The 13,235-nt window shown below is 37.9% G+C and overlaps 1 protein-coding gene across 1 annotated transcript in view; it reads right to left on the bottom strand.

Moving 5' to 3' along the window:
* Positions 1-6,156, bottom strand: part of SEMA3E (semaphorin 3E) — a gene marked incomplete at its 5' end in the record, with an annotated part of 261,144 nt that extends 254,988 nt beyond the window's left edge. The window contains one exon of the mRNA XM_082662394.1: positions 6,042-6,156. Coding sequence (XP_082518520.1) covers positions 6,042-6,156 — 115 coding nt within the window. The remainder of the gene's footprint in view (positions 1-6,041) is intronic.
* Positions 6,157-13,235: the final 7,079 nt, after the last annotated feature.

The raw sequence follows: 13,235 nt of genomic DNA, 5'->3' as shown, positions 1-13,235 counted from the left end.
ATAATTTTCACCAGCAATGACCAATCTGATGTTTGGTGCTTTATAATGTGGTCGTAGAACTGGGGCCACCAAGTGATCTCATACCAGACAGAAAGATAGGCGGTCTCTATGAAATACCCTCGTTAAATGACAAATCTGACATGGACAGCAAAATAATATAGCAACATAATTTTTTACAAGAATATTCCATTGTGGGAGATCAGCTCGGTGCTTTGTGACCACCTGGAGGGGTGGGATAGGGAGGGTGGGAGGGAGGGAGACGCAAGAGGGAAGAGATATGGGAACATATGTATATGTATAACTGATTCACTTTGTTATAAAGCAGAAACTAACACGCCATTGTAAAGCAATTATACTCCAATAAAGATGTAAAAAAAAAAAAAGAATATTCCATTGTGACAACATGACTGTTGCATGTATTTTTTAGTCAAGAACAAGTACTGGTTCTATATTATGGATAGAACACAGTCCTCACAAAACTTTTAAGAAATGATTTTATGTGACTAAATTATTTTTTGGTCCAAAATTGGCCCAGTTCATTTATTGCTTTTCCTAACTCTGACCTTCCCTCACCCTATTTCTATACTAAAGATAACCGTGTTCTCACTGTCATACTCAACGTACAGATAAGAACCAAATAATTCAGGCTTCCCTGGTGGTGCAGTGGTTAAGAATCCGCCTGCCAATGCAGGAGACACAGGCTCGAGCCCTGGTCTGGGAAGATCCCACATTCCATGGAGCAACTAAGCTCATGTGCCACAACTACTGAGCCTGCGCTCTAGAGCCCGCGAGCCACAACTACTGAAGCCCAAGCACCTAGAGCCCGTGCTGCCAACAAGAGAAGCCGCCACAATAAGAAGCCTGTGCGCCACAATGAAGAGAAGTCCCCGCTCGCAACAGCTAGAGAAAGCCTCTGCTCTTTGCAACCAGAGAAAAGCCCGCATGCAGCTATGAAGACACAAGCAGCCAAAAATAAAATAAATTAATTTATTAAAAAAAAACAAATAATTCATAGAACCATTCAGAAGATTTTGTGTCTCCAGATGCATTTCTGTGATGCACAAGCAATATTTCTATGTAGCAGATATAAAAATACAAAAAATAGTGTTATCTAAAATCCTTACATAGATTTCCTCTATAAAAAGTATATTCTGTGTAAATTAAACTCCACAAAACATATTGTAATTCCTTTCATGTTACCCAGTGCCTTTTTATTTTTTTTAAATATAAACTGTTTCTTAATAAATCCACCACTTAATTCTCACTGACTCCCCCTCATGGAGATCTGGGCAGTAAGGTTTGTGTTTACCCCTGGGTCCCATCTAACTACTTTCTTTATGAATCATGCCTTATGACCAGTTTTTATTTATTAACCACACAGGGATGTGTGACTAATGTCACTATTGATAATACCTAGTTACTGGCTGAGAAACCCAAGCTATGAGCTGGTTCACGAAAAACTGGCTCAGTCACTGCCTTCATAACATTGGCCCTGGATAGAAAATAAATACCACAGCCTCCAGGATGATCATTCAAAACTTATTTATCACTGCGCTCTTCTAGAATTCTATCTCAAGTTTTTTAATGTAAACTGAAAAAAATTCTAAAATGTGTGGTGAAAAGTATGTGTAATAAACAGATATATGCACACTTGTACTGCAAAAATATTGGCCATGAATCTTGGAAAATGCGCAGATGATGTAATTATCTTCTAAGTTATTATAACTAGAGGTCAAAGGTATGGAAATGGGATTTGGAGTGAATGCAATCAGGATAAATCACACGTTTTATGCAAATTAAGACCAAGTTTTGCTGTCATCTATACTAGCATCATTCTAGGACTTATTGATATCCAAACTCAAGCCATTTCCCAAGAGTTTATGTCTTTAGGACATGATTCCTTCTAACCTTCTCATTTTCTATCAGTCTTCAGGAAACATTAATAAGATCATTTTTAGGTTATAAAGTGCTTTTACAGTATTATTGTTCCATTTTGATCCTCTCAAAAACCCAGTGAGATATACAGGGAAAATATCAGTACTACCCCTATTTTCAAATTAAGGAAACTGAGGCACAGATAATTACCATTAGTATAAGTGGAAGAATCAGAGCTGGAGTACAGACCTCTGACTTCAAATGTGAGCTCTCTGAACTATGACAAATCTGTATTTAATTGGTTATAATATTCAAATACAGATAGACTAATTAACACTCGCTAGCCCACGTTCTATATGTATGGATATGTATTCAAAGCTCAAATCTACATTTATAATATCAACATATTTTAGCAATGATCTTCTGCCATATTCATTCCTTTATTTAGCTATCTTTTCATCAAACATCCTGAGAGAACATCCTCTGCTTATCAGCAGGCATTCTCCTTGGCTTCTGCAATTGTGAAGTTCCTCATTGGGTCTTTGAACACCTACCCTATCTGGAACCTCCCTCGATTGAATTTCTGGGGCTTTCCACGTGCATTGGGATTCCTTCTTTCACATGGGCTTTCCTCATTTGTGTTTTTCTTCTTTGAGCTCCATTATCAAGAAGGCTATTTTTGCCTTCCCTGTAACCCCATTAATGCAGGATGGATGAAAGATAAGGAGAGAACAGACATCAACGAAGGGAAGTGGCTGAATCCACCAGGACACTTCTCCCTCTATTCTCTCTTTCCTTCATTTCTGTCATGAGGAGCATAGCTATTTTTCAAAGAAATCCTTGTAGTAGAATATTATAAATTTGTATGAATTATACCCAAACTACCCTCTTTAGGGTATTGGCTATAAATTCTTAACTGTTCATAAATTTTAACATTCTTGTCTGATATAGTTAATCTGGACTCAAATCTTGACTGAAAATTCTTATAGGGCAGGGCAGAATCTTGCCATTTTTATCTTTGTATGTTTTTATTTGTTAACCCAATTTATCTTGTACCTATAAAATGCATTAAAAGATATGCATTGCCTCAACAAGAGCAAATATTTCATCTTTTTAGCTACAAGGCCTGCCTGAAGTTAGCATATTTGCTTAATATTGGAGTGGAGTGGATATTCAGTAAGAAGAGGGAGGAATTCAATATTATCCCACTGTGGGTGAAGAGTAGTGGGGAGGAAGCTCGAAGATGCTCCGTATCTGCGTATCTGATCCCAACTTTCTACCTTTTTTCTCTCCCTCTCTGCCTTTTCTCCCTTTGGGTCCTAATGGTCTTCTCCTCTCAAGCTGTGTTTAAGAACAAGGCTCCCCTGGTGGCGCAGTGGTCGGGGGTCCGCCTGCCGATGCAGGGGACACGGGTTTGTGCCCTGGTCTGGGAAGATCCCACGTGCTGCGGAGCGGCTGGGCCCGTGAGCCATGGCCGCTGAGCCTGCGCGTCCGGAGCCTGTGCTCCGCAACGGGAGACGCCACAACGGTGAGAGGCCCGCGTACCGCAAAAAAAAAGAAAAAGAAAAAAGAACATGCCACTTCCAGAGTTAGAGAAGGAGGGAGGAGAGAGAAAAAGGGGAATTCCTGGGCTTTTTTTTTTTTTTTCCTGAACATATTTTTATATAATTTAACTCAAGCTTTGTAAACATATGAAACTTTCTCCTCCTCTTTGGGAAGTGACACGAGGTTTGTGTTCTCCAACACCATCTTGATAATGGAAGATATAAGAAAGATGCTTGTCTTTCTCCAATATGGCATGGACCACTGCTATGAAATGAATCCCTGGATGAATCCAGTAGGCTACCTCCAGGGAGCCTACCAGCTTTCTCCACTGGGGGTCAGGCAGCAGTGCAGAGGTGCTAGATTACTTATAAGTAGTGGCTCTTATTTTTAAGGACCATGCACTCATTTATAATACTAATCACCTAATTTACTTGCTACTAAAATTGTACCATTTTGGATATCATTTAAGATAGCAGAAGAGTATACTCTAAAATATTCTGCCCCCAGTTTTCAGACACCACTAAAATGTCCACTGAGTCTCGAGTGTAGAGAGGTGAATGTGCTGTTCATACTGTATCAAAGGGATGGAATATCCCTGTTCAGGCAGTCCTGTGCTTCTCTTCCACTGAATCACCTGCGGTGCAGGAGGCATTGTTGCTTCAGGTTGCATCTCCGCTGTGCTCTCTTAGCTGACTTTGCTAACTAAACTGCACAAGTGGGAACATTCTATTTTCAGGTAACTCTATACTGTCTGCATAACAGCACAATATTGCACATTTTCAGCTAGTGCCCTTAAATCAAAAGGTTAAGAAAAGCCAAAAGGAAATCTTACATGAGTTTTCTGTCTAGTGTACCCATAGCTTCTAGCAGTGGTCCTCCCACACCACTTAACAGGACTCATAAAATCAATTACAGTTATTCCTTTGACTAAGAGAGATGTGGTGGAGATAAGGCTGATGGTAACATTATGCATCAGAGTTTTGGTATGCACTGACTAAATTAGAAGCTCTCCAATGAAATATTAAAATGAGGTATCTTTGGACACATACTGATATTGAGCTATCAAAAAACAAGTATCCTAGTAATGAGGTATAAAAGATTGATACCACGCATAGCAGAATGGCAGCTTGCCCAAACTGGCAGCTTATCCGCTTGTCTACATAAGAAAAAGAATCCATTATTATGGGTTTTTTTCTGACATCCTTATGTGTCCATATTCCATCACATCAAATTTTTACATTTAGATATATTTGATCTTAACTTCTTAGGAATATGTATTTTGATACACACCATGATACATCTTCCCAAATCAAATGAATTATACTAATTCTAGGCACTATATTTTAAATACTTCACAAATTCAGTGTCAATGTGTTTCTTAAATTTATGTTATCTACTGGGGAGTACTATAGGAAATCTATTTAAACTAAGAAAATACCCATAGATTATAGCTGTTCTAAAAATGAGAAACTTCTATAGTCCAATCTACTGATGATTGTCAATTAAAAAAAAAAAAACAACTGTGTCATAAATTTGAGCCCTCCCTTTTTGAGTAAAGATTACACTCATATTTTTAAAATACAGACTTCCTTCTACAGTGGGGACAATTTAAAAGCTTACACAATGGGAAAATGTTTTTTATGTAATTCTCACTATTCCCTCTATTATCTGTCTCAGTGGTTAATGATAATAAATACTTCTTTCCTGAAAATCTATTTCAAGTTACTTTTAAGTCAGCAAAGTCACTTTCTTAGAGTGTGGGTTTTGTTTGTTGTTTGTTTACAGGAAGAGTCGTCAAACCTATTCATGACTGGCTTTACTGATGCAAAAGCTATCTTTTAATCATTTATGACTAAATGCTGCTTTACAAGACAGAGCTGCAGAATAAAATATTTAAGCACTCTCTGATAGATGGACCTTCAGTTAAGCACTATGAATTTACATTAAAAAGAATAGATGCTAGTAAATAGTATCTAACACTTTAATCAGTACAAATCAGTTCACAAGGATTGCTAATATTTTTTTTTGCCACACATTAAAAAAATTTCCAATAATCAATTCAACTAGAAAGCTCATTTATAACAGTTGTTAGTCATTTTAATTACACGGTGATGACTTTGTTATCATGGGCAAGGAATCACTTTGATTCTCAGGAGTGTTCTTTTTTCCTCCTCTCATCCCCATTATGGACAATACAAAACAGAAAACCAATTGCACCTCTATTTCTACGGTCCTTCCCCGACGTACTTGCTTCCCAAAATGCATAAATTGGTATTTAAATACCCTTTGCTAACTTGGTGGGTTCAGCCCCTCAAGGCTCTTTACTACCTGCTTCCTACCCTCTTCTGTTATGTCTGCTAGTGAGTGAACTTATTAACAAAACCTAATATTTACAAGACAAAAATAACATCTCCAAAGTTAGGCTGTGATTTTATACAATTTTCAGCTGTGGTTAAGTATGACCTATTCATTAGAGGTACTTAGAAGCTTGGGTCAGTGTTGCAATCATTATTTTCAGGTGTATGTTAAGGGTCTGGGAAGACCAAAGATCAATGTTAAATAAATGACTTTAAATTTTTTCTCATTTTTTTTTAACAAAAGGATCTGAAAAGGTGACCTACCTTTATGTGACAGGCGTAAGCGGGGGTGCGGGGTGTCAGCTGTGTGACCTCCCGTCCAGAGCTCCAGCAAGTAGCCCCACAGGAGCCAGGTGATGAGGTACCCGGCAGATGCCATGCTGCCAGCCTGCCGCCAGCGATCCTCACTTTCAGGCGGGGTGAGTTTTACTTAGGACTCCCCTCCAGGGGCAGCGTGCGAGAGAGGCTTTGTCAGAAATCGAACGCGTTGTCATCAGAAAGCACAGTTCCAAAGTGCCATTTGTCAGGCTGTATTTGGATAAGTAAAACCTGCCTTTCCCCAGGACAGTTGTTTATAAGCCGGGAGCAAGAGGACATTCCAAGGAGTGAGTCTTCAGAGCCATGTCCTGTCTAGAGCTCTCTTCAGTCACTATGCCGGTGGATTCAGGAAGAAACTGTATATTTTTTTTCTTAGTCACTTCTGCAAGCGGTTCATTCAGAAAAAACAACCACACCAGCACACCCACTGCCTTACCCCGTGGAGCTCCTGTTCTCTTCTGGCTCGTTCTAGCCTCTCAGAAGTCAGCCTCTTGCGCTGACTTGCCAAACAGCTAGTTTTAATTCACCTTTCACCTTGCTAATTAAAAACAAGAAGTGCCATTCCCTCTAGGAGTTGCAGGATCCACCCAGCAGGGATGCCGCTCTGTCAGCGAGCTGTGTTTTCGGGGAAAGTTCAGGCAGGGTTGAGCCGCGTACTTGCTGTTTCTAGGAAGTGTTTCTGGTCCACGTGCCCTCGCCCCACCCTCCCTCCCAGTATTGTCGGCCCCGCGTCACTCAGCGACAGCAGAGAAGTTCGCATTTTGATGGGAAAGGGGAATCAGGAGGGAGAATGATACATCATAGGCTGCTTACTTAAGAATAAGTATAACAAGAGGATGGAGTGTCAGGAAGGGCTTTTAAATGTTCACTCATCAAGATTAACCCTTGAATAAATACAGATTCGTTTTAAACAATCTATTTGTCACCATCCAGTACCCAAACTGATTTTTTGGTGTTTCCACTGAAATTGTATTTTTTTTCACATTTTTGGCTTTTTCTATTGATTACATCTTAGAAATGTTATTTTCAACTTTTGTAAGGAAAGCCTTTTTAAGAACCTGAAAAACTGTCACCTGTGATTGTTTCATAGATATGTTAAAACTAACAAATTATTTTGCAGAGGCAAATTCTTCAAATCAATTAAAAGCAAGTTCTTTTTTATAAGCAAGTCGTAAATTTCATCTCAAATTTTGGAATAATTAACTTTTAAAGGTGATTTTTCTCTTATATAAGATAACTATGGTAAACTTGAGATTCTGTATGGGACAGATCTCAGTAGACATTAGAAAACTCAGGATGTAAAATACCTTGGGATTCAACTGCTATGCACTTTCAGAGTTTATTTTCCAAGACACTATGTTTGTGTAAATAAGCTTAACACAATAGGTCAACTTTACAATCTACTTTCAATCAGTCTCAAAAACTAAACCAAACACTCTGTGGCTGTTGGCATGGAAATGAATGGTATTATTTTAAGGTACCAATAAACGTGAATGGATATTTGATTTGATAGCTGAAAGTTAAATGGTCAACAAACGATTTCAACTCTAACTTTTTCTCATTCTGCATTTTACATGGTAATGATTAAGGATACCTCTTGAGAATTAGGTTTTTAAAATAATGTACTTATAACAAAAAGATGACACAGTTTACCCTGGTGTTTTGCATCATATATAAGCAAATGTAGAGCCAGGCATTCTATACCCATTTTCATAAGCACAACACGTTCTATTACAAGCAGAGTATATTTAGCAAAATGTAAATGTCACTGGATATTATAAATAATTGGATTTCCAAGGTCTACAAAAGATAACAAACTCTAAACATTATTTAAGAGTAAAGTACCATGAAGTATGTAGATACTTTTAACCTGGGGTGGTCTCTGTAGGCGCTTGCATATTTTAAAAGCCAGTCTGATGAGCTACAGACCTAAAGGTTTTTCTAAGTGTGCTATAATATACCTTTGGAATCCTCTTTTACTTTCATCCAGAATTGAAATAACTAGAAAGTAAATAGCAGCTTTTATATGTGTTGTCTAATGGTAGGGTTCCAGAAAAAGTAAATGTGATACATATAATTTTTATTACACATATGTGGCTACACTCATGCAACTGAAATTCCACTTAAGATTGTGCAGAGCCTGTCCTAACCCTAGTAGGGAGCTGAGGCAATGTAAGATGATACAACCAGTTCATTAGGGTACAGAATTCACACCATGAAATCTTGATGCAGGGATAAAGGTTATGAATGTTAGTTACATACATAGAGCTATACACCAAGATTCACCTTCAGTGTTTACATGTCATCCTTCAGATAAGGTAAGGACCTGTTGAAGTCTGGGCCCGAATAATGAGCTCCTTTGGGTTCCTCAGAAATGTGCTTTGGTTTATCCCTCAGTCATCAATGTCATTGCTTATTCCCTTTAACTCCTTTCTATGTCCTTCTACCTTTCTCTCTAGTCTCTACAGAACATACAGATGATGTCCCCACAAAATGACTATTCAAAATGCTAACCATAGCCTCAGCTAACCCCATGTGGCTCTAGCCACTAGCAATGGAATGAAGGGTCTTTGGGACCAAATCACTCATTCACATCATAAAATAAAACAAGAAGAGTTCTCAGGAGCAGGGTCACCATATAAGTTATCATCCAAACAGAACATTTTTTAAAAGTAAAAGAGTCTTCTATGAATAATCACAGACAACCAAGACTATTACAGACAAATCAGGACATCAAAGTCACCCTCCTTGGGAGAGATTTCTAGGCTCCCTTAGAAAATATGGAAATGGAAAAAAAAAAATTAAATAACAAAACTGACTTACCACCAACAGTGAACGAACGAGGAGCTTCAGTAAATGGAAGAGCTTTGGAACTAGCAATAATACCTATTGATTTTATTATATTTGATCTGAGAGGAGTGAGATTGCCAGTTTGAACAACCTTAGACAACATGGAAAACCAGGTAAGAAGGAAAATGGCAGCTCTGAAGGTATTGCCTGCCAGGTCAAATGTTTCTGTCCAAAACCTTAACCCTTTGTGGTTAGTGTCACACACAGTAGTGAGAAGAAAAAGGGGGGGGAACTGAGTACTCATCAGGAGTTCCAGGCTCCCCCATGGTGGGTTCTGTCCCTGGTTCCCCAATTTTAACAGCAGAAGAGCAGCTGGCCTCTGAAACAATTCTTCCCAGCATGTGGTCCTCCATGACTATCTGCTCCTGAATCATGAAGGCTATAGGGTATTTGCTAAAAGAGCAAATTCTAATGCCCCACCTTGTACTCCCAGTTTACCTAAAGTTTTACGTACTGAAATTTGAGTTTTAGAGTGGTTCTTTGCGGTCAGTGTCATTAAAACATTAGACATCTGTGTGGCACTTTTTACCATTTTTATCATAAGAACACAGTGTCTGCAATTAAAGTTTAAATTTATATAAAATGAAGCCATGACCTCATAGGCACCGTGTGCTACTTACATTTTTCAAACACATGTTGAACACAAGCAAAAATTATAAAAGTTTATTCTCTGCACCACTTAAAATTATCTCACATATTGTGGGACACAGTATTTACTAATGGCCTTGAGAATATCCATTCTTTCTTTTCTTCCTACGCAGGAAGACAGAAGATAAATATGGGAGCCTACCCTTCTCAGCCCCTGGGCAGTTATGTTAAGCCATGTGACAATTTCTGACCAAATAAATGTGAGCAGAAGTGACATGTATCACATGTAGGCCGAGGCAGTGAAATACTCCTAAGCAATTCTTCTGTCTCTCTCAAGTCCTGGAGGAGGCCTTACATTGAAATGGTGAAACTATGAGACTGAAGCATCTTGAATTATGAATCACCACACTGGGGACAGTTGCCCTGGAAAGTTACCCTGACCTACAGCAAAGTTAGTATAAGCAGGAACTAAACATATGTTAAACTATTTGGTTTATTTATTACCACAGCATACATAGTCTCCCTTAACTAACGGTACTCACTTTACTTACTGTGATTTGGGAAACAGGTTCTTAGACAAACATAAAGCATCAGTAAGTCACTGATATTGTATTCCTTCCTATCTGTCACTAGAACTTATTTCAGCCAGAGAGAGATGCAGAGAGTTGAGGGCTAAGTAAGAGGTAACATGATTCCCTATGTCACTTTTAGAATGGGATGAGACATGCCTTTAGCTTTTCCAGTTGAACCTTGCACACAAAAATGATGTCATGAACAGTATTTATAGGTGAACAAATAAGTACTACATCGCAAGAACATTATGATTAAAACTATTAACAACCAACAGATCACAATAGCAATGATGATGATCCTTTTTAGAACTAAAGATACACTTTCTCTACAATGGTCATGGCCTTTCAGGTCCACTAATCCTTCCTCCACTCCCGCTAGCCCTGTAATCTAGAGCATCTCAAATGCTCCACCAATACTGCCAGCTACTGCTGCCGCTGCCACATCACTGCTGATGGGTTGTACAACCAAGACTGTTGATGTGTTTATTGATCAGTCCGTTCAGATGATGCACACGATCTGTGAGGATTCCAGAAGTCTGGATTCACTATTTCTCACATTCAGTGATTCAAGAGGATGACGGAAAAGAGACAACTAAATGATTCCTGGTTTGTACGTAATTGAGAGTAGTTCAGAGAACGGCATCCTATCCATCAGTACCAGCCAGGAGCCAATCCAGTCGCTTGCCTGAGAGAGGTCTGGCTGATGCGATTCTGATGTCATCATTTAGATAGCTAATAATTCAATAAATTGGCCTTTTCTTTTTCCATTTTTTTGTATTAGTAAAAAAAAAAAAAGACAAAATTTGAGCAAAATTTACATGTTATAGAATTTTGAAGTTCTTTATTTCTGCCTGACACTAGGTTTTCTCTAATTTTCTTTTAGGTCCTTGATAATAAGGAAAAGCAGAAGCATTGTGACCAGGTATCAGCTTTAACTGACTTTAATCAAAGAGCAGTGCTATTTCTCATGCCCTTTTAATGGCAAAATGAAATTATTATGTGTGATTAACTCTAGAAATCCTTTAATTTGTAGGTCCTGAGAGGTTTCCCTATATACTCTTCCTTATAGGCTATAGAGAATTCCTTAAAAAGGCAGCAATCCAATTAGTTATCTTTAAAAAATGTAAGAGAAACCTCAATAATACATTGTAATTTATTGGTTTATATGGTTATATGGTTAAACCTCAATAATACATTGTAATTTATTGGTTTATATGCCTGTTTTAACACATATTTCGGAGTTACTGGTGGCACTGATGGTGACCTGTTCTTAACACTTGATTAGGGTCCTCAACACCTAGCACTGCACTTCAAACTATTTCCATTTTAATAGAACAGAAACGATTACTATAATAATAACAAAAATGTTCATTTGTTGTTTTCTGTATACTAGGCACTGTACAAGGCACATTCATATATAATCCAGTTTAATCCAGACAACAGCCCTACGCAATAGAAACCATTTTTACTGCCATTTATTCAGAAAAAGAATCTGGGACACAGATGTTAAGTAACTTGCCTGAGGTGAAGTACTGATAAGCAAATCTGCCCTCTTACACCCAGACTCCAGGGCCCGTGTTCCAATCATTACACTTGCCTTCTTGGAGAATATTCAGATAAGACTTCGTAATGACTCTTCCAAATTACTACACTAGCAGGAACTTATCTTTAATAAATGTTAGTAAGGAAATATACACAGTTTAACAATAAAAACCTTTCAAGGCAGTTGGTGCTTTAGTCGACAACCAGCCTCTATGATTGAGATTGAACTCACCAGATAAAGCCCTCCATCCCAGGTTGTGTCAGATGGCAGCGCATACTCTGTTCATTCCATTTCAGGCTATAGTGTCCAATTGCACAAATTCTAGTGACTTGTTTCGTTGACTAGACACTGGCCCTTGTAAGCTGTTAGGTTTGACTGGAGTCTTCTGAGCTTGGTAATCAGGCACAACACTGGAGCTAAATACAGTAGGCAAAATATTAAATATCCAGTTTCTAAGGGAACTAAGCAAATGGGTTTTTTCTATTAATAATCTTTATTCCACATTGAAAAGTACAATAGTTTTGTAACAAACAGATATTTTAAGAAAAACTGTCAGATAATAATAGTTACTCTTATTTGTGGAAATATATATACATATGTATACATACGTATACACACACACACACACACACACACACACACACACACACACACACACACACACACACACACACACACAATTCTAGTTATGGTTGCAGGAGAAGAAAGAAGTTTCCAAGAAAGGATTTAGGGGTAGTAAATCACTTAACAATATAAACTGATGTTTACATTATTTTGTCCAAAAGATTCCAACATTTTCAAACAACGTTACCACTAATGTACCCAAATGAAAAAAAACATTTCATAGTCTACTCAAGAAAGGGACTCAGTAGGAGACCAATAATAAATGCCATAACTGCAGTAAAGGAGTCATCCATCCACTGGCTTCTTTAATCTCATTCTAGAATTTAAGACCACCTGTATTTTTTCTCTTCCTGGCAAGAAGTGGTCTAAACTTTTCAAGGTCAGTTTCTAGATTATTTATTTTTTTAAAGAAAGAAGGAAGGAAAGGAAGGAGGCAGGGAAGGAAGGCAGGAGGAAAGTAAGTGATAATTCAATGTAATATTTTTTTCAACTTTATTTCAAGTTTTGAACCCTCTTTCATTTTCTTTATGATCTCCATTGTTGTTTAACTACCACTGCTAAAGCCAGGCCCAAACCAGTTGGCATGGAGTAATTTATTCAATAAATATTTGAGAGTGTGATAGTTGCAAGGCACTCGTATAGCTTAAGCTATCTAGAAACCAAAGATTAGTTTCTTTCTGTTAATTTTTTGGATCATTTTTTTAGTAGTTCACTTTGACTCTACAGAGGACAAATGGCCAATACGTAAGCATAAAAGGAAGAAAACAATTGTATCCCATTATGAAAGAAGAAAAGGAAGGATTTATATAAAGCCAATGCAATTAACCATTAGTCAGTTGGCAAGAAACTAAGCAAAAAGGCCAAATATTTTGCAATATTTTATAGTATCTTCAATTGTCATACAGTTGGCAGATGGATGTAAAATTTTATATATCACATAAAGCTGCCATCAACTCAATGAAT

The sequence above is a fragment of the Grampus griseus genome (assembly GCF_964374135.1).
Source record: "Grampus griseus genome assembly, chromosome: 9".
In the NCBI taxonomy this organism is placed as follows: domain Eukaryota; kingdom Metazoa; phylum Chordata; class Mammalia; order Artiodactyla; family Delphinidae; genus Grampus; species Grampus griseus.
This window is presented reverse-complemented; position numbering and strand designations above follow the sequence as displayed.